The sequence below is a fragment of the Sitodiplosis mosellana genome, unplaced genomic scaffold, assembly GCF_009176505.1.
Source record: "Sitodiplosis mosellana isolate CC-2019 unplaced genomic scaffold, AAFC_SMos_1.0 Smas_scaffold_6170, whole genome shotgun sequence".
Classification (NCBI taxonomy): domain Eukaryota; kingdom Metazoa; phylum Arthropoda; class Insecta; order Diptera; family Cecidomyiidae; genus Sitodiplosis; species Sitodiplosis mosellana.
This window is the reverse complement of record NW_022601411.1, coordinates 2,019,605-2,039,901: the sequence shown is the minus strand read 5'-3', so window position 1 is coordinate 2,039,901 and position 20,297 is coordinate 2,019,605. Positions and strand designations below refer to the sequence as shown.

Here is a 20,297-nt window from a genome sequence, read left to right as displayed (position 1 = left end):
TTAAAGTGTGTGTGTGTGTGTGTGTGTGAGAGAGAGAGGAAGAAAGAGAAAACGAGAGACCCAGAGAAATGATCAACATTAAATTAGACGAACGAGCTGAAACTCAATGGTATTTTGAAGAAAACAGCCGGGAAAAACACACTAATTAAAAGCAACGGAACATGACAACACATTCACATAAATAAAACCAGACAATCAGCTCACCAGTAGTAAACGTGCCATAGTGTTACAAAATCGCTTCAAATGCCCATGCACGTTCGAAACAAACCAATTCCAATCAACTTATGGTTTGGAAATTCTTTATCAAGAATTTGAACCAGTACAGGAGAAAGAAAAAATTCTGGATGGGCCAAGGGCAGTGTCAAACCGGATCTGGTCCATCTTGAAGATCCACTTCCAGAACTGGGAGCAGTTCTGGTCGATCCTGAGGATCCACCAAAACCCACTTCCAGAACTTGATGATTATTAAGATTGAATGTTGATAAATTATCAGGATTTGATCTTGATAACTTCCCAACGATATTATTAAGATTCATCCGGTAACGTTATTATTTGAATATAGTTAATAACCTGATAAAAAGTTGATAGCGTTATTAAGATTTATCGGTATTATGATCGGATCTCAATAATCTCTCAAAATTATTAGGATGGTTATTAAGATACGAATATGGCACAGCTATAACTGACTTTGTTATGAAAGAGAAGAGTAAGTTTCTTTCGACTTAAAAACGGTTAAAGGCGAGTATGTTCATTTTTGGCGGGTCGTCACGGTTTTTTGCGGTTTTCGTGGAACTGATAAGAAATAACAACTTGGTCTCTTCGGCAGAGTTTTAGTACTCGAGGTCCACTATAGGTCCTTGGCTGAAGACAGTTTTCTCTTATCAGTTTCGCGAAAAGCGCGAAAAAATGATAAGAAAAAAAAGTTCTATATAAATTTTGCTTTTTTAATTGCGCGATTTGCGCGAATCTGATATGAGCTAAGAGATAACTGTCTTCAGCTTAGTTATAGAGGACCTCGAATACTACAACTTTGCAAGACACCATGTTCTTATCTCTTATCAGTTGCGCGAAAACCGTGAAAACCGCGGAGGCTATACGGTACTACAACATACTCTACTTTAACGCCAACAGAATCATCAGAAAACATACTCGCCTTTTCAAAAAAAAAGTCGACAAAAAATAATTACTCCACTCTAAATCATCTGAACCATTCGCAATATTCACACGTTTCGATTTTTCTCGAATATTCTACCCAGAAACAATGACGAAATCATCTACCGCAGAAGGAACACAAGACAAACACTTGCCAGCTAGTTGCTTGCAACTCTTGCAACTCTGTACGAGTTGAAACTATGACGTGTTACACATGACATGATGGCCTTCGAAAAACTTCTAGATTGGTTGAGTGATTAGTTTATGAAATGTACACGTCACTAGTGTCGCCAAGGTTGCAATTTATTTCGAAAAGAGCAAAATCACCAAGCTTTTTTTCAAATCTATCATGTACGAATAAAATAACGTGCGATTCCATCACTCGCAATCAATTGAAAATCAGGATATAGCACTATGGGAGGTTTACTGTTAGTGTGAATGAGCGCAAATGAAAATCAATCGATTCGAACGCCAAAGCAGCGATGACAACTCAATCGATGTGAACATAAATTATCGACGATTTTTGACGAGTGTACAAAAGAAAAAGCCGCAAAGAGGAAGAAAGAAAGAAAAATGAGAACAAGGCAAAGAATAAATGACCGAGAGAGAGATAGAGGCTGATAGGAAGAAGAGCAGAAAGGTTCGAAAGCGATGCAAAACCCAAATATGAATAGCTAATAATATAGTTTCTTAGTTCATAATAATTAATGATTCGCCTTGGCTGGCCGTTCTGTAATTAGCTGTCAAAAATATATACACAGAGAGAGATGGAGAGAGAGGAGATGCGCCGGCAGACAAGAAAAATCACCTGCTTACGCTATTGATTGAGAATGAACACAAGTCATCCACTTGTGGCATGTGTAAAATGAAACGAAGCGAGAAGAAAAAAACTAATCGAAAGCGGCATCGGAATCTCTCCTCTCTCACTCACTCTCAACTTTGGCTCATACAAATGGTCTCCGAGCGCATTACGGTCTAACTATAGCCTCACATGTTTCTATCATATTGAAGGTGTTTTCAGTATATAGCGAAAACAACTGAAACTCATAAATTATTCGCCAAATTACAAGCGATTTGGGTGCTCTTTATTTATGTGCTCGGCAAAAATGACTCGATACTCCTGTGAAATTTGTTTTTGTTGTCGTTCTGGATTTTCGCACGCGACAAGCCGAAGTAGGCATTGACTGTATGATCAGGAAGAAGAGAGTGTGGAAGAGAGAAAGATAGAGAGACTGAGAGAAAGGGAGATGGACAGAGAGTGAGGCTGTATGAGGAGAGTGAGGATGTGTGGAAAAAGATAGAGAAAGATTGACGAAGAGAGCAGCAACGGCATAGAAAACAAGGAATGATGCGGGAAAGAGAGAGAGAGAGAGGTAGTTGAAAGCTACATTTCGTGGGATAACAAGCGTTGACAGCTAAAAAATTATTTACCACCGCAAATGGCATCGGCTGATTGCATTTTTTTTTAAAACGAAAACAAGTTATTTTCCACAACGTAATTTTTATGACTTGATACACACACACAGAGAGATAGAGAGAGAGAGGAATCCACAATTATCATCTGAAGTCACTATCTTTTGCACTTTCCGCGTTTTCTTCTCTCCAATTTTCCCTTTCGATTAGTCGTGATGTCATCATTTTGGCATTTATATTCATTTCAACACTATGTTAGATCATGTTCCAGTGGATTTTGTGCATCCACACAATTTCATAAAGTGCATTCGATTGGCACGAGCACCCTCCAATATCAACAACGCTAATTACACTGTCTCGTAAATATTCAGTGTTCGGAGCGCTAGTGCATGCAGAGAGCGTTTGTTCGGTACAACATACACGAAAACTCGGGATACTTGCTTTTAAATGAAGTGCTTTGTGAAATATTATTGTATAAATTTCATTGTGCAAACGACCGACTTTCATCACCTTTTCACTTCATTTTCTCATTCTCAGTTATACCTATCTCGTCTTTTCTTACGTTCTCTCCTTCAAATTCTGAAAATAAATGCTTTTGCCGTTGAAAATTAATACTGGTTACCGTTTCGATTGCTTTGTATTTGTTGCCATTCCCTCTGTGTTTCCACTTCGGCTGCACCGCTTTTAGTGTTGACTTTTAATTTGTAAGCTTATACTTTGTTGTATATACCAATTATATCAATAACTCAAGAAGAGGTCTTTGCTTATGTTCTTCATTCGAAAAATGTTCGAGATAATGTATGGCCTCAGACATGACTTGCAACGTGTTGAATTGAATGGGAGGTATATGAATATCGATATCAAATCAAAACGCAATCGTTTGTAATTGCTAGTAAACACTAGACAATAGACACTCATTTCCATCATGACTGATATCCATATGAAATATGTATGGTTGACATAATTGGCGGATTTAAAAGACCGAAAATGTTTTAATCATTTTCATTTACGATTATTTTTCTGAACGTTTCAATCATATCCCTTTGCCCATATGCTTTGGAACGTGGTTCAACAAATGCATTTGTTATAGTTAATGGTCCCAGATCAAATATGCGAAAAAAAGATGACTGTCATCTTCTTCATTTTTTTCTTTGGAAACGGTAATATTTTTTTAGTTTTAGCAGGAGCATGATGCATTTGCATAAGTTTTCAGCGAATTATTGCAATACAGTTAATTCTGATTCTGAAATGACCAAGCACGATTATTGTGGTGCTGGTCGAGACTGAGTGAGAAGATTTGTTCTGGACGACAAAGATTCTTATAGAAGTTATTGGGGCACATTCAGTCGTCAAGTGTTAGTGTAACTTCATCTATTCGTATTTCAATGAAATAGTAGAAAGACCAATGAATGTTTCTAGTTACTCTAGTTTCATGAAGAGAAAAAAACAGGATAAAAGTTTCGAAAAAATACAGTTCAAAAGGCAAATTTCAACGAATGAAAATTACATGAAAAACTTAATATAATAAATACTCCAAAAGCCATGAAATGAGTAAATAAGTAATTTTCACAAGAAAATTGTAGTTATTATTCCATTGCATCTTCAAAAAGATGACATTTCGATGAAGTTCTTTGGAAAAAGATGACGTTTTGAGGAAAAAGATGACTTTTGGGCAAAGATGATATGATATGACAAGCTTCGGAAAAAGATGACTGTCATCTTCAAAAGATGACATCTGAGACCATTAGTTATAGTCAATAACTTCCCGTAAACAATGTGGCAACGGCAATCAATTTCAATAGGAAAATTGTCGCCAATGTTGTGCGAACGCCTGACACATTCAGAGCGCGCGCGAGCGCTGATGAGAATTGCCGTCATCATCGAACATCAAATAAAACCACGCGATTTATGAATTGTTTATTCATGCCGTCGATTCACGTCGTTAAATCATTTTAATTACATATTGCTACATCTAATTTGGCGCCCATTTCATTTGAGTGCGTACACTGCACACGACGTTCCGATCGTGCGTTTATCATCCGCATGTATTGCGTCATTTATCAATTCTTTTTTGATGGGTTTTCCTTTTTCGCTATTTTTCGCTCATTAAATAACATATGAGCGCGTGTAATAAAAGAGCACGCATCTCTCTTGAAATTCTGCCTGGTTTTCGATTTGCGTAGAGACACACAAAAAAAGTCGACGATTCCGCAAGAAAGTCAATGAATTCGAAAGAATTTCCTTTTAAGGAAATATCAAGTCGATATTTTCGACTAGTCGTGAAATAGGAATAATTCGATGCATGAAAACGACGTAGAATGTGTAAATTGTGCATAAAATTAGTGTGAAACGATTCGAAGGATGGCATTCGCCGAGTGAATGTGCCTGAAATTTTGGGAGAATCGTTGCAAAAAAAAAAAAATTCTGAAATAAAACATGATTTAATGAAATTTTGTGTTGCCAAAAAGGGGAAATAACAAAGAACCAAGTAAGTGAAGTCGAAATGAAGAAATGGGAATGAGTAAAAGGCAAACAGAGAGGGAGAGAGAGAGAAGAGAAAAAGAAAAAAAGGTCAAGATAGTATATCACCAGCGAGCGATTTCATTATCGTTTTCCGTTTTGTAATTCCAGCATCGCAACACAAAACACACATCTAAACGAAAAATCCTTGAGAACGGCAAAAATCAACAGAGCCGAAAAGACGTGAGTTAAAACACACACACACTGAATACCATCGCCAGCAAACGACAATGACGATGGCAACGGAAACAAAAGCATTTTTTTTCTCTCACAAGCTTACTCAATCTTGAACTCGGTTAGTGTTGTTTTTCTCTTCTTTATTCGGTCCAAAAATTGAATAAAAGCAAAGAGGAGGAAAAATTCTGTCGTCGTCATCTTCGTCTCCTTCGCCGTGTTTCGTAACTCATACATATGTATGAAGAGATATGCATTCGTAACACCAAAAACGTACATATTTCAAACTGCGATAAAGTCAAACACTCCAGAAGATAGGGGCTTTCGTTACGCTGCTGTTGCGTGTGCACGTGTTCACTGCTTCACCCAAGCTTCCAGTTGCTCGCGACGGGAAAATCACAAATTTTCACAATGTTCTGGGAAGATGATGAGATCTGAGGAAAAATTTATGCAAGTGTTAGCGGATGAAAAAAGACTGATTCGCAAGTCCATGTGAGCGAACTGAATCGCTCGCGCATTTATTGACAGGAGCCCAAACGGAAGTAACGGCATAGAGAAAGCTCTGAACAACAAAAAAGCAGCAACTAAACAAAACTGGAGACAACAAGCAAAGCTGAATTTAAACCAGAATCGTTGCCAAAAATATTTCCCATTGTTTGCTCCGCTGTGTTCATTCTCGGTGTATATAATATATCAAGCTTTTATAGTTTATTGTCTCACAAGCCATCGCTTATTTTGTGTCAGCTTTTTCGGCATGGCATGCACTTATACGGAGCCAAGTGAGCGAGAGAGTGAGGGAATGAACGAGTGCACGTTTACGTAAATATATTTCCACTGTCGAAGATCCGCGGAAACATATTATACGTTTTGTTCGCACTTTAGGCAAAATTTTACCGCTCGTTGAATGGGTTCGTGTTTCGCCAGCAAATTTTCCATTTGTTTGTTTCTTCCTTTCATTTGGCATACAAAGCAATCTATGAAAGAATAATTATCGTCGGCACAAAGCATCGTGTCGTCAATGCGATCAACGTTTCGTTAATTGCTTAATTTCGGGGACGAGTAGGTGGAAAAAATTGAACGTAAACTCAATTGCATTTGAAATTAATTCGATGTGTTTGGTTTGGAAAACCGGGTTGAACTGTTGCACTCAATGAACGATAGTCAAGAATTTGGAGCAAACATGAATGAAATACACCATATTTTCCACGAAACACTCAACATTTTTTCCAAAGAGGTGAAACCCATCTGTCATCATCATTAACTACGCGTCTGTCAGAATAAAGTACACATTGAATACACGCCTGACAGTCTTAAGTGCACCTTCGTAGAACGACTTATTGAATTTGAACTACTGTGTTTGATAACGACAACGTATTTTCGTTAATATATATTATTCATAAAGTGAAAAGAAAAGATAAAGAATCAGGTGAAAAATAAATGTGTGTAAAAATAAGTTGGTTCCTATTAAGGTGCAATGAATGACACATCCATATTATCAAAAATAAAAAAAACGTTTCCAACATAAACAAATTTATGTAAGTTCTCTTCAGATTTGCTGATGTTTAAATGAATTTTAAAATCAACTAATTGATTCTCATGATTTGCGTTTTTGACGTTTTGATTGGTTCGCTTCTTACAAAGTGAGTATACCTGTGTTTCAGGAGACATTGGAATAAAGTGGCTCCTTAAACACACAATGGCTTTGTTCCACCGAGTGCACAAATTTGTTCTATTCATTGAACATGTCTGTAGATACTTAACCTCACTTTGTCATTCAACAACAAGAAAAACATTTTCAAAGAATTTTTGAGCAAAGAAGAAAAAGTTCATATTTTTTCTCGGTATTTTTTTTTTCAAACGTTTCCAAAATATGAATAATGTTTAAAAAATGGATTTTCATATTAATACACTATGTATATTTTTTAAATAATTGAATGAAATATTTTTTAACCGAAATATTTGAAATATGTACTCATGTACATGCATAATGCATTATGTATGCATAATTTTAGCGCGTTCCGTAACCGAATGACAACCGCGTAGTGAGTCTGTTGTAGTTTCACAGTTTGGTTGCATCGCTCTGATTTTTTCACTTGTGCCGACGCCATTGTGTTTCGAGTGGATCAATCGAACGAAATTGGATCAGTATGTTTTCTTTCAATTTCATTTTTAAATGTATATGTTAACGAAGCCAAATCGTATTAGACACCTCGTACACTCTTGCTTTTGGTGTCTCGCCTTCCGCTTTTTTTTGTGAACAAAAGAGATCGAGCGAACGCGAGATAAATGGGAATTGTCGCATTCCATGTACATTCACCACGCAGTTTATTGATTTTTATATAATTCTCACCCATATCCCGATGCTGATGACGATGCTGCTGCCGTGTTTTCAGGTCTCAATGCCAACACTTGCTGTGTGTGTGTGTTTGTGGCGGATATTATTGTTCATCAGCGAATTCATTGCATTTCGTGATTTGCCTCAAAAATGAATGCCAAAGAAATTCCGATGAAAAAAATTCATATATTTGAACTGAAGCACAATACGCTTGAAAAAATTTATAGATTGACACGTACGAAGTGGAGCAATTTCTATGCCGAATGATTTCCAGTGGCAAAACACACACAGCACAGAGAGAGAGAGAGTGTGTGTGCAGTGTGCACCCGATCCACATAAATTCAGTATCAGTTTTTGAACAATGAAGACACATAGAAGCATATATCTAGCTTGGTGGCGCTCGCTCGCGCGCGAAAACACCACATTTTAAAATCGAATGTCTAAAAATGAAAATTTCCCATTGTTGGGTGTATGTGAGTGAAAGAGAGAGAGAGAGAGATTGAGTGTTATTTTAAATGAATTATGAATATAAATAAAATGTGCTGGAGCAACAAAAGTGGTTCGAACAATGAGAATGACACTCGGCGTGGAAAAGAGACAGAAAGAGAAAGTTGGAAGACGATTGAGTGAGGAAGAGGAAGGTGCATTTTTACGGTGAAAGAATGTACGTTGCAAAACATGGCGAAAAGTGTGAGAGTACGGCACGTAAAATGAAACGATAATTTGATTCAAAATTAACAAAAATAACAGAGCCACGAATCTTGGCCCACGATGGCAACATGACAGCAATAAACAACAACAGCAACAACACCTGAAAGCACACAAAATAAACACACATGTGCATAGCATTCGTCTCAATGCATATTAAGACAAATATTTCTACATATAAATACAATAATTGAAAAATAATATTCAAATGGAGAACATGATACATTTTTCGGTCTTGTCTTTTGACTGATTATACACGCTACATTGCTTGTTGCCGTACGGGGCCCCAATGCCATGTGGGTTGGGTAAGACAGCCAATCAAATCAAAAGAGAGCCCGTCGAATCAATTGTATACGTATCGTATTCATTGATCGGGACATAAGAACGCTTTATTGCTCGTTATAGTCTCTTGGCGGTGCTTTGAAATCCGACTTGGTTTTTGGTCGAAAAAACCATCGTTTTTGGTCTTGTTTGTCAAAAACGAGCGAAATGTTGAACTAACTCCTCTTCAACTATTTACTCTCGCTTTTCCTTTAATCCTCTCTCTGTCTTCCCTTCTCAGTTTGTGTGTTCTTTCTCTTACTCACACTTAGTTCTGGCTGTTTCGTTCTCGCAACTTTCCGTACAAAACGTTCGAGGCAACGCTTGCACCTTGGCCCAAGCGAATATTTTTCGGGAGACGAATATATATCGTTTTTATGCATAATATTCCACATTCTGCCACATTTAATGCACGAAAAGTGGGTGGTATGGCAATTCATATTGCTCGTTTGTTTTTTAGTTTCGTTAGATTTGTGCTTCTCACAGTCGTTTCTTCTTTTGTTTAGTCAGTTAAGTACACATCACATTTAATAATAATAAATCATACAAATAAAACGGCGAACAGAGTAGTGCAACACCACTGGAAAAAAGTCTGTTTTGTAGCTGAAAAATAGGAAGCAAGGAGAGAAAACGAAAATGATGAGAGCGAATAAAAAAAACCTGCGAAGAAAACAAGTGATTTGAGAATGCGATGGGAATTGAAAAACGACTCCATGGCCAATGAAAGTGGAATGAGGTTGGTTGTTTTGCTCTCTCTCTCTCTCTCTCTGTCGCTCGTTTCGTATCTCGCTCGTTTTCTCTCTGTCGTTGCATTTTTCTCTTGTTTTCACAGAAAGCAAACAAACATTCACCGAGTGCATTGCTGCTTTTCTATCAAGCAAGACACACAACACGAGTTTCGCCACCACAGCAATTGCTAACACCGTACAAAATATGATTGGCGCGCTGGGTCGCTCGTTTGATAGCTAGCACGCGTCATTTTCAAATCATACATTATTCCATGTGATCGTACTTATTTTTCACCTTTGAACGTTTTCTTATTACTTTTGACTCTTGGCCCGCGCTTCCACGTTCTTCGCTCCTACGAACCTTCACTATCCCATTTTCAATGTGCGAAACGGATTTTGTGTCAAAGCATTTGGCTGCTGTTACCGCCACTGCTGCTGTCATTTTTAATTTTTTCCATCTTCTCCTTCTTTCGAGCGTGCTTGCAAAACTTCTCAAACATTGCACTTACTTCGTTGCACATGTCAAACTGCGTGTGCACGACAACGACACCAAACAGAATGCAAATCGCTTACTGCCATTCACCACCTGCCATTTTCTAGCTACCTCACTTTCGCTAGCTTGGCAGGTTCAGATCTTTGGCTCGGTGGGGCAAACAAAGTGCATGAGTCTAAGCTTGAGTAATCTCGTTTACTTGTTCTCGTCACATTGTATTTTTGAACCAACGGGAGAAAACCATGTTGATTTACTGTCATTTTTGATACCGATGAAACGCATCCGATAAACGAACAGACATAAAAACAAAAAAGGTGAAAGACCAATGGTGGTAGGCAGTGAATGCGTTAGAGGCGACGATGGTGAAGTCGGTGAGATGGGAGCTTGTGTTGCCGTTCGAAAGACAAGATGCACGCAAAATCACTTGAATTATTATTTCAACGCGATGGCTTTTCGAATGAAATATTTCAATCTTCTGCTACGGGTCGAGCAATATGTAGTCGGTTGCTTTTCGTCTCTGCTTTCCGCTCTGCAAGGAGTAGTCTATTGCTTTTCTCACATTCACTAGCTTTGTTTCTCACTCGCTCGATGCACCTATCGCTCTCCGTTCTTCGCCTCGAGGATTTCGTTTGCAAAGAATCAAAGTAATATTGTTGCCTTTGCATTTGACAAGCAGAATGTGATTCGCCTAATGCATTACTCAGGTTTAAAGCAGTTTACATCGCACTTAATTTAAATTACTTGGCATTTTGCTCCTTTTACCCAGCACGACCAGATACAGGTAGATGAGTCAAAGGGCTTTTCTCGTAATAACTTTTCGAATATAGTGGAAATAAATGGATTTTGCTTACTTGCACATTTTGCCAGTTATTTATGAGAAAATATCATCATTAAAACGGGATGTGAGCCCAAAAATCACTAACCATTTTAATCCGAAGCGTCTATTCGATGGGGAACTAAAGTCAAAGACCAGACAACAACGAGTCATTTTTGTTTTCAATCGATCGATTTCGTCAGTTGAAAAATCGATGAAACCAAACTGGTTGGCCCAATTTTTCGAACGGTGCGAGCGAAAGTACGTTAAAAATTCGATGAACTCTCGATCGCTGTTTAAAAATGCAAACTCCTCTCGACGAACGCTCATCGTTGTGTAGCTGCAGCTCCGTGCATTTGTCTCCCCTTTCCCTTCTGTGTGTGTGTCTCTCATTTTCGTCGACACACATTAATATGAACATGAACACACTTCAGCCATGATAAATGCAAACACGAAAGAAAATACAATTTACTGCTTTATGCAATTTGAAGTTCTTTGCATCATTGAGCTGAGAGCGAGAGAGAGAGCAGAGCACTGAATATGCGAGCCAAGAAAGCAAATAAATATGCTCAGCTGCTGCTGCTGCTGCTGTATCTCTCTCGCTCTCGTAAAACTTTCCATGATTGATACCGTGAGTGAAGTATAAAATGCAATGTGCGGGACAAACCAAACGAAAGAAATGTTAAGAAGAAGAAGAAAAAAGTCCTCGAAAAATATAGTATTATATCGAAAACACAGAGAAAATGGCGAAAAAAAAGACAAACTCCGAAGTGAAATATGCTTCGTTTTCTTTAAATGCGACTGAGAGGGACCGAATGAGCAAGCGAGCGCACGGAGACTGAAGAAGATTTTCACAATCTTTTGTGATTGCACTTCGTCTGATTCTTTATTCGCTTTTGGTTTTATCAGTTTATATCCCCGGTTGCTGTCGCTTCCAATAGACTCAAACCATACTTTACCTACTTTTGTGTGCATTGCAATTGCATTGCACAATGGGCTGGCGGGCTAGCGAGATGAGAGAAGCAACGTGAATGCAGAAAGAGAGAGAGAGAAAACGAATGAAAAGCACATACAAATACGAATCAATTCGGTTCGATTTTCGATGTTCAGCTCGTCGTTGTCGTTGTCGTGTACACATTTCAATATATTTCCGCTTTATTACCAAATTATTATTTAAAATGGAAACTTTTCCCATCGAAATGGCAATAATAATTTTTGGTATTCATTTTCGTGGCCATTGTAAAGTGTCCTTAAAATGTCAATATGAAATGAATGTTGAAAGAAAATTTGTGCGATTTTTTTTTTGCCCAACGATTGGGGAGAAATGAAGAAGAAGAGCATGGTTATTGGGATGGGAGATGAGCGTGAGGTTGTTGACGACGAAAGGATGAGAACGAACAAGATGAAGTTGAATGAATGAAAAATATCGAGAGCCATCGACAAATATCATCACGCATTCTAACAACACACAAATAAAACCATTGCAATGGCTGGGTGAGTGAGGGCTGTGTTGGTAAATAAAAAAGCAGCACGATTCATGAAACGAGGCAAAGTGCCGAATTTTCAAGTAAATAAATCCATTGATTTATCGTTGCATTTTATTTACTTTGTCTTCGATTTTCGCGGAGTTCGCCTCATTCCATAGTGTGGACCAATCCGTACACATTCACATACACCCGAATAAATTCATCCGGGAAATGAAAATCACGTTCACATATGTTTAACTTGAAGCATCCATTTTATGACCGATTCAAATGCTGTACATTTCTCCATCTCTCTCTCTCTCTCTCTCTCGCTCACCAGAAAAGAATGAAATAAAAAACATAATAATTATTTATTAAACGTTGATTGCATAAATTGATTGCATAAAAAACGGCAAACAAAAGGCGGGAAAAGTATGCACACTCGAAGTGCCAACAAGTAATGCCCGAAATGAAAAGCCACCACGAGAAAGATAGAGCACCACAGAAACAACAACAACAACAAAAATGTCAAATGGTGTGCCAATTGTATGGCTGGAATATATATTGAAATGGCCAGCATAGCCTTGTCCTAAAGCAATTGAAATAAACAAAGGCGGATAGCGTATAAGTCTTCCTGAGCAACATACTAAAGAAGACATCAGAGAGAGAGAGAGAGAGCGCGGCCGCCACGGCGATAAATAAACATGTTGTTGTTTCTTTACGACGGCGAATAAAAGTAATCGAAAAGCAGAGGAAGGGATTCTTTGTTGATGCGAGGTGGAGGGCTGGCGAAATGCACGGTGCACGGATTTTATGTGCAATGTGTTTAAGAGTAAAAACTTTTCGGAACAACGATGTCAACAATGGGGGCAACGAGAAGCCCAAACGAAGTAAGAATGGCATAGCTGCTCGATGGTATAAAGAAAAGAGAACATCGCGACGGCCGCAACAACGATGGTTCAAAGTGTATTTTTCTTGGTGAGCGCGCGTGTGGATTTTCTCGGCCACCATCACCGCCATTGCCGCCTCTAGACACATATCGTGAAAATTTCAGTCATTTTCGGGTCTTTGCAATTCTTTTTTCTTGCTCTCTCTCTCTCTCTCTCTCTCTCGTCGGTAACCTTCGCATGTTTACCATTCAAACAAGGGGTGAAAAAAGCACCGTGGCATAGGCAGAGCACACAAAATAGCACACATATGTTGAAGTCGCGAAACGGGCGGCAAAAGAGAAGAATCACGACTCGCATGGGCTATGATACATACGAAATGACTCTATTAGCCAAGGCACACAATTCTATCCAGTTTTTCGGTAAAGTACTACGTTTTCTGGTGCTTTTATTTCTTCTTCTTTTTCTTTTTTCTCTGTTCCAGCCGCGCTTCCTCTTTGCCCCTCCTGATGGTGCTGTCGTCACCGTCGTCATTGTCGTTGTCGTTGTCGTTGTCGTTTTCGTCCATCCATTCCCGTTTGCCGCGTTGTGTTATACATTTTCTTTTCGCTTTACACAATTCAGATAAATATCTGATGGCCATTTCTGAATGGCTTCACTTCATCCGTATTGTCGTTTACTACTTTATGGTATGTGTCTCTTTCTCTCTCTCTCTCTCTCTCTCTCTCTCTCTCTCTCTCTCTCTCTCTGTGTGTGTGTGTGTGTGCATGTGCGGAGTCCATCGCGCGCGCGTTATTGTTGTTACTATTCTATTTGGATTGCAATTATTTTATTACCCCATTACGGCGAACAAACCTGTCGCAGCGACCGAAAATTTATGTGTGCGATAATAAATAATGCAACTTTTCCACATTTGCACACAAATTATGTGCAATGCAATCCGAACAGTGCTCATACATTGTAACGAATTGATTTTCTTCTTTCGCTTTGCTCTGCCTTGCTCTCTCTCTCTCTCTCTCTCGTTTTTTTTCTCTCATATATTTGCGCTCTTGACTGTCCAATTCGGTGTTGCTGCTGCCCTTCTTGTTGTTGCTGTTTTTCTGCTGTGTTCGTGTTGAACATCATTTTTGAAGAATCGCCAGCAATTTCCCCAGAGTTGGGAGCTGCATCCGAACGAGAGCGAGAGCGAGGAAAAAAACACACATTCGAACGCGTGGTGAAAATTGATAAAAATGTTCACACAAAATACGGACGAAATGGGAACGAATGAAATAAAAAAAAAAGCGCACACACGTATTTGCAGCGAGCGCGCAACTTAGAGAAAAAGGCATTAAAACAAGCGACGAACAATATTTATGTACGTTTGTGAAGAGACCGAGCGAAAGGGAGAGAGAGAAAAAAATATATGTGAAAATCAAAATCGTCGGTTTTAAGCGCGTACAGACAAAAAAAAATCGTGTATATTCTTGGCCTGTGATTTGGTGGTGCTATCGGCCGAGTGAGAGCCAGTTCAGCAGAAACATGACATTGTGTTGGCAGAACGCGATAGATTAACACGATAAAGAGAGCGAGCGAGCGAGCGAGTGAGTGAATGAAAGAGAGTGTGAGTTAGAGTAAGATAGAGAGAAAGAAGGAGAGAAGCTGTAGCTCGGATGTGTGCATGCAATTGTGCGAAAACGTAATATTGTTAACGTTTATACCAGTTTATACCCATTGAACGCGGAAAGTGCTAGATGGATGCTAGATGAGCGTTCATTTAATGAAGACGTTTTGCAATGATACATTTGTCCTCCATCGTCCCATTATACTCCAAATACCCCATAGCCAGTACTTGTACATAAAACCGAGGGAAATTCCTAGATTTCTATAGGGGAAAAAGTGAGTTTCGACTCACAAAATGGATTTGGAAAAAAAGAAGCGAAAAGACAGAGCAAATGATATTGGGTGTTCAGTAGTGCGTTACCGAGAGCTATGTGATGAGTCTTGGCACTCTGGCATGTTGATGGCAATGGAAATGGCAAACGATTGACGATGTCGACAACGACGATATTTTTTTTTTTTTCGATGGCGATGAACATGATATCGCCTCTACGCCGCGCTATTAGCGTCATCATTCACACACCAATGTAGAGAAATGGACACAACGGAATAAGGAAAAGGAAACACAGTACAAACTGCACACATAATGATGTAGCCCCTGTGCACCAAGTGTATATGTCTCTCTCTGTCCTTTGCTTGATTGTTAGAGCAAGAGTCAGGAAGAGACAGACAGAGGGGAAGAATGCAATGAAATCCGTCTCTCGATTTATATCTCTGGCATATTTATACAATCGCTGAAATACTTAATTTCTTCCCTCCCTCCCAGCTAACGCTCACTATTCGCACAGGATATGTCCAATTTGCCATTATTATTCTGCGATGCCATTTTTTCTCTTCGCTTGTTCTCTTTTTGTCTGCCTCTCTCTCTCTCTCTCTCTCGTTAAATATCGGTTGTTGTTGTTGTTGTTGTGCATTTTTCATATTTTGAATGGGCCATTAGCAACGGTGAAACTAGTTTTCGAGAACACATTAAAAAGTTTTTCGCTGTTTTTGGCCCTCTTTTGTGCGAGAGAATGAGTGAATGAGTGAGCAAAACAACCCAACACCAAGAATTATCCATATAACATTGAAAGATATGTGAGTGTGTGTGTGTGCTGTGAGCCTTCTATTTTGCTGAACGCTCTCGTTCTTCTTTTTTTCTCACTCTTTCTCTGCCTAGATTAGCTTCTTTTGTTCGATGCAAAAACACACATGAATAGAGCCGAAGAGAGATATAATAAGCAAAATATTGCGCTTACACGCGACATAGATTACACATCGCTTATTTCTTTCTTTCTTTCACTCATCAAATAACACTCGCTTGTCGCTTGCTATTTTGTATAGAGCGACTCGAACACGATCAGAAAGCGCGCGCGTACGCGTTCGCTCGCGTTTCATACACAGCCACTATCAGCATCAGCCAAATGCATTTTAAGATTACAAAAGCCCATAACAAACACATACTTAAATCGTTCGCAGTTGTCTATACAAATTGTTGTGCATTTGAATGATGATCTTGTGCCGATTTTTCGCAGCCAAAACACAGAAGAAGAGCAGAGAGAGAGAGAAAAAGTGGAAATAAAAATTCCCGTACACCGTTTTAGTTTATATGGGCGCGTACACACAAGCGGCTTCTCGAGACGACGATGATGACGAAGACGAGAGTAAGGGAGAGTGAGCGATAGAGAAAAAATAAAGAGAAAGCAGAAAAAAAGAAGTCGGAAAAAGAATGAGAATAAAATGGACGGCAAATAATTCTATGAGCATTTTATTTTGAAATGGCCACTGAAGCCCATTTAAAATACACGCTCTTCTTCGGCGGTTCTGTGTAATATGAGGCATAATTTCGACAAAATGTTTTTACACTTTGATTTATGTGATGGTACTTTTAGTAAAAATACACATTTTTCTCTCTACTTAAATGAGCAAAGCAAATAACAGCAACGAAGGAGAAGAGAGAGAGAGAGAGACGGAGCGCGCAAAAAATGGCCGAAAAATTTATGAAAGCGAAATTCACGGAAAAAGAAAACCTTCGGTGGATGTTGTGAAGTGTGCGAATTATCAGTTGTTTTTTTTTTTTTTCAGGAGATTTTCCGGATGCAGACGAACCGAAAATATAAGTTGAATCTTTGCAAAGAATATGAAATGGTCGACGTTACGCTGCTCTCTCTCTTTCTCTACACCGTTCATCGAGTCATTCAAAAATGATACATAAAAGAAATATTTGAATTTTGTTGAGCGCGCACGCGCATGTTACTCTCTTTCGGTCTCTATAACATGCCAAACACAATGGCAGCGAATCAAATAGGCCAATAATGTTGGTTGCGAATGAGCGGGAGAGAGCACGAGAGAGAGGAGAGCCAGAAAACACCATAGAAAAGATATATTATAGATGGAATAAAACTTCAAAAAGAATTATGCTTACTCACACAGTCCGTTTTCGTGAAATGGCCAAAGACATTGTAGAGAAGATGAACGAAAAGAAAAACACACACAAGAATAAACGTGAGCCAGAATGATTTTGTGTACAACCATTTTCATTTGTCGACAAATTTTGTTTTGTCGGGTCTTTATTGCTTTTAATTGGGCGCTTTTACTTCGGAATTCCGCTTTTTTTTTCATTCATTTAACCTCGAGGTTGATTCATAATTCTCCCGTTCATTCTTTTCTCATTCGTTCGGATGTCCTTGAACGCTGTACAAATGTGTTTCTTTCCTCTAATGCATAAATGTTATTTAATGTATTCCCTTTTTTCGTCTCCCTTTAACAGAGGACGGAACCGAGCAACAGAAAGAAAAACACCGAAAAAGAGCGACAATAACCAGCAAAGCTGCAACAAATTGGACGCCATGCATTCAATCAATCAAAACATCCAGTATAAATAGAGTTGCATTTGATGCGACGTCGAAGAAATGACGTCTCAAGCAGTTTATTGTGTCAGTTTACAATTAAGTAAGTACATCCTTCGATACAACCCTTATTTTTCTATTAAGATTGCGTTTAGGCAAGCAACAAAGATTTTAAACGAAGTATTCTCTGCAATCAATTGAATTTTCACCAGAAACACTGTAAATTTTACCAAAAAAAAAAAAAATTACTGTAAAAGAAAAGCGGATTGCGTATCAATTTGCAATCAAGATGTTATCTAGCGTTGGTTTCATAAATAATCGTGCATTCGATTTTCATATGCTTTGAATGTGTACGTGTCAGATTCATGCACGTGCAACAATTTAAATGAAGCTTAGAAGCCACACCGACTCGCCACGAACTATATATATGCAAAACTTTCCACTTTAAATTATCCAATTTCGTGCGCGTCTATTAATTTGTATCCGTAAGCGATTTTTCAACGTTCGAAATAGTCACACCGAAAGAACTTAACGAGAAGACAAAATGGGGGAGAAAAACAATGCAGAACACGTAGGGATTTCAAGCGGCGGTGGCGGCATGTGTGTGTGTGTGTGCGCGTTCATACAAAATGAGGCCCACATTTCGATAAATAGACGGTTATTATGTAATTACGTTTTCACAATTTAAACATCAATTTTTTTTTTCGTGTTCGTTTTACTTTCGTTCGCTGGTTGGTTTGGATTTTGAAGGCACATAAATGTGCCAAAAATGTGCGGAAGCACACAACGGACAGGAAACTCTTTCGTACTCCCCTCTTTCTCTCTGTTTTTCTCTCTTTCTTTTCAACCAACTCTCCGGTTGCTTGCTTCATTTGAATGTGTAATTTTGCCATGTGCAAAAAAAAATTCGCTGCACGCAATTTGAAAAATTGTAATAAATTGAGATGGAACGATGAGATGAGATATGTGGCCCGTGTGAATTTCCACATAATTCCTAATAGCTCACACAAAAAAATAAATAAATACAAGCGCATACATTTTCTATTCGCGCCAGAGCCAGTCAAATTCATAATAAATTGAAAAATGCAATGAACGCGCACGGGCCGATTCATTCGTTGTGTGTCAAATGTCTGAATGAATTGCGATTCCGCAAAAAATAACTTTTTTCTCGGTTGCTGCTGCTGCTGTTGCAAAAAGGGCAATCAACACATAACTTGAATATCGACGAAACAGTGCTCAACTTTTTTGTTCGTTTTTTTCTCAATTTCGATTTTTTTTCTTGTTTCGTTTCGTTGGATGTTATTTTTTGTTTATTTTGTCATTACAGCACACTATCGTTGCCACACCATTGTGATATACCCTGCGATAATTGCCGTTACCAGCAACCAGCAGCACCATTGAAATTTCGATGGCAATTTGCTGTGTGTGTGTGTGTGTGTGTAAGTGTGAGTGTATGTTAAAAGACATGACTCAAAAAAACTATTCACAATATATTTCTTTGGTTCGAAAATCTGCGAACTTGGTGTTGTACACAGTTTAGCGGCAAGAGTTTGAGCGCTCGCTCGCTCACTCGCTTTTCGTTTTGGATGATTATTCGTTTCGGGTGCTGCTTCTGCTTCTGTTCGGGTTTTGATTCCTTCGGCACGACTTACTAATGTTTCTTTATGAAATGTTCGTTTTTCTCGTCGGTTTGGTGGCGCAAAAATGCTATATAGGTCGTCGTACATTTTGAGGCAGCTTGTAGAAAATCTAGATCCACCATAATGAGGTAATAATAAAACGCGTTCGCTTTTTGCCTTAATGGAAACAGTTTTGTAAGTTCTGTGTGTGTGCTCTGTGCTCACTATTTTTTCTGCACTTCTTCTTCTTCTTTCGCCGCTTCATGGTTGTTGCTGTGCTTTTTCTTCATAATAAGTGTAACAAATGGAAGGCAGCACATTTCCTGTACACTAGTTTCGGTGAGCGCGTGATGCGTTTACATTTCGCATTTGAGCGCATTGAAATCGAACCCAAACTTTGTCATATTCCAATTTTGTGTGTGCTACAACTTAACCGAACCGAAATTTTATAGAGCTCACATCGCAGAAAATAAGAGTACGAAAAAACAACGACGACGACGATGGGAAACATTTTTTGCCTGAATTGCGGGTAAAAGTCAACAAACGTAGAGTTGTGAGTTGAAATAAAAACAAAACGCACCAAAAAAATAATAAATAAATAAATTAAACATGTCGACAAGTTGAGCGTTGTGCGCGTGCGCGCTGCTCCGCGAATATGATTTATCGAATTGAATCGTTTTTGCTCGTTTTTTGTTGTGTGCACATTTTTTTCTGCCTGTTTGATTGTTGTTGTTCGGGTCGAAGAGCTGCTTCACTTTCAAAATGGAATTTTCTCATTTTTCGTTTTGCTCCAGTTTTCAATTGGGCAAACCTTTACGACACACAAAGAAGACAGACCAACACCGAATCGTACGGAGCTGAAAAGAGACCAAAAGAGAGTGGCGGAGTGAGAGAGCGGGAGAGAGTGAGGGAGGGAAATCAAGTGCTGTATGGCATTTAGCCTATAATACTTGTTATTGGAACCATCTGGTAGCTCATTCTGCATCCATCTACACCATATTCCATGGGGTTTACCCTGATGATGGTCACCGTCCGTGATTAATGATCTTTAATATCATTTATTACGGTATTTCTCTCTCTTTTTTCGTTGTTGTTCGTGTTGTCGGTGAAAGTTAGATCGGTTTTCAGCCAAAACGTATTAATCAGAGCCATGAAACCGAACTGTTAAACTACAACGGGGACCGCGTAGTCGGTTGTCATTCGTTGCGGAACGCGCTAAAAGTATGCATAAGTACATGAGTAC

At 38.8% G+C, this 20,297-nt stretch overlaps 1 protein-coding gene across 5 annotated transcripts in view; it reads left to right on the top strand.

Annotated features, from left to right (window-relative positions):
• LOC129575820 (calmodulin-binding transcription activator 1) overlaps positions 1 to 20,297 on the top strand; it is a 222,118-nt gene that overhangs the window by 14,216 nt on the left and 187,605 nt on the right. For all 5 annotated transcript variants that reach the window (XM_055459915.1, XM_055459916.1, XM_055459912.1 and 2 more), the window contains exon 3: positions 17,357 to 17,538. In XM_055459915.1, the coding sequence (XP_055315890.1) occupies positions 17,499 to 17,538 (40 nt within the window). In that variant the 5' untranslated portion in view covers positions 17,357 to 17,498. The remainder of the gene's footprint in view (positions 1 to 17,356; positions 17,539 to 20,297) is intronic.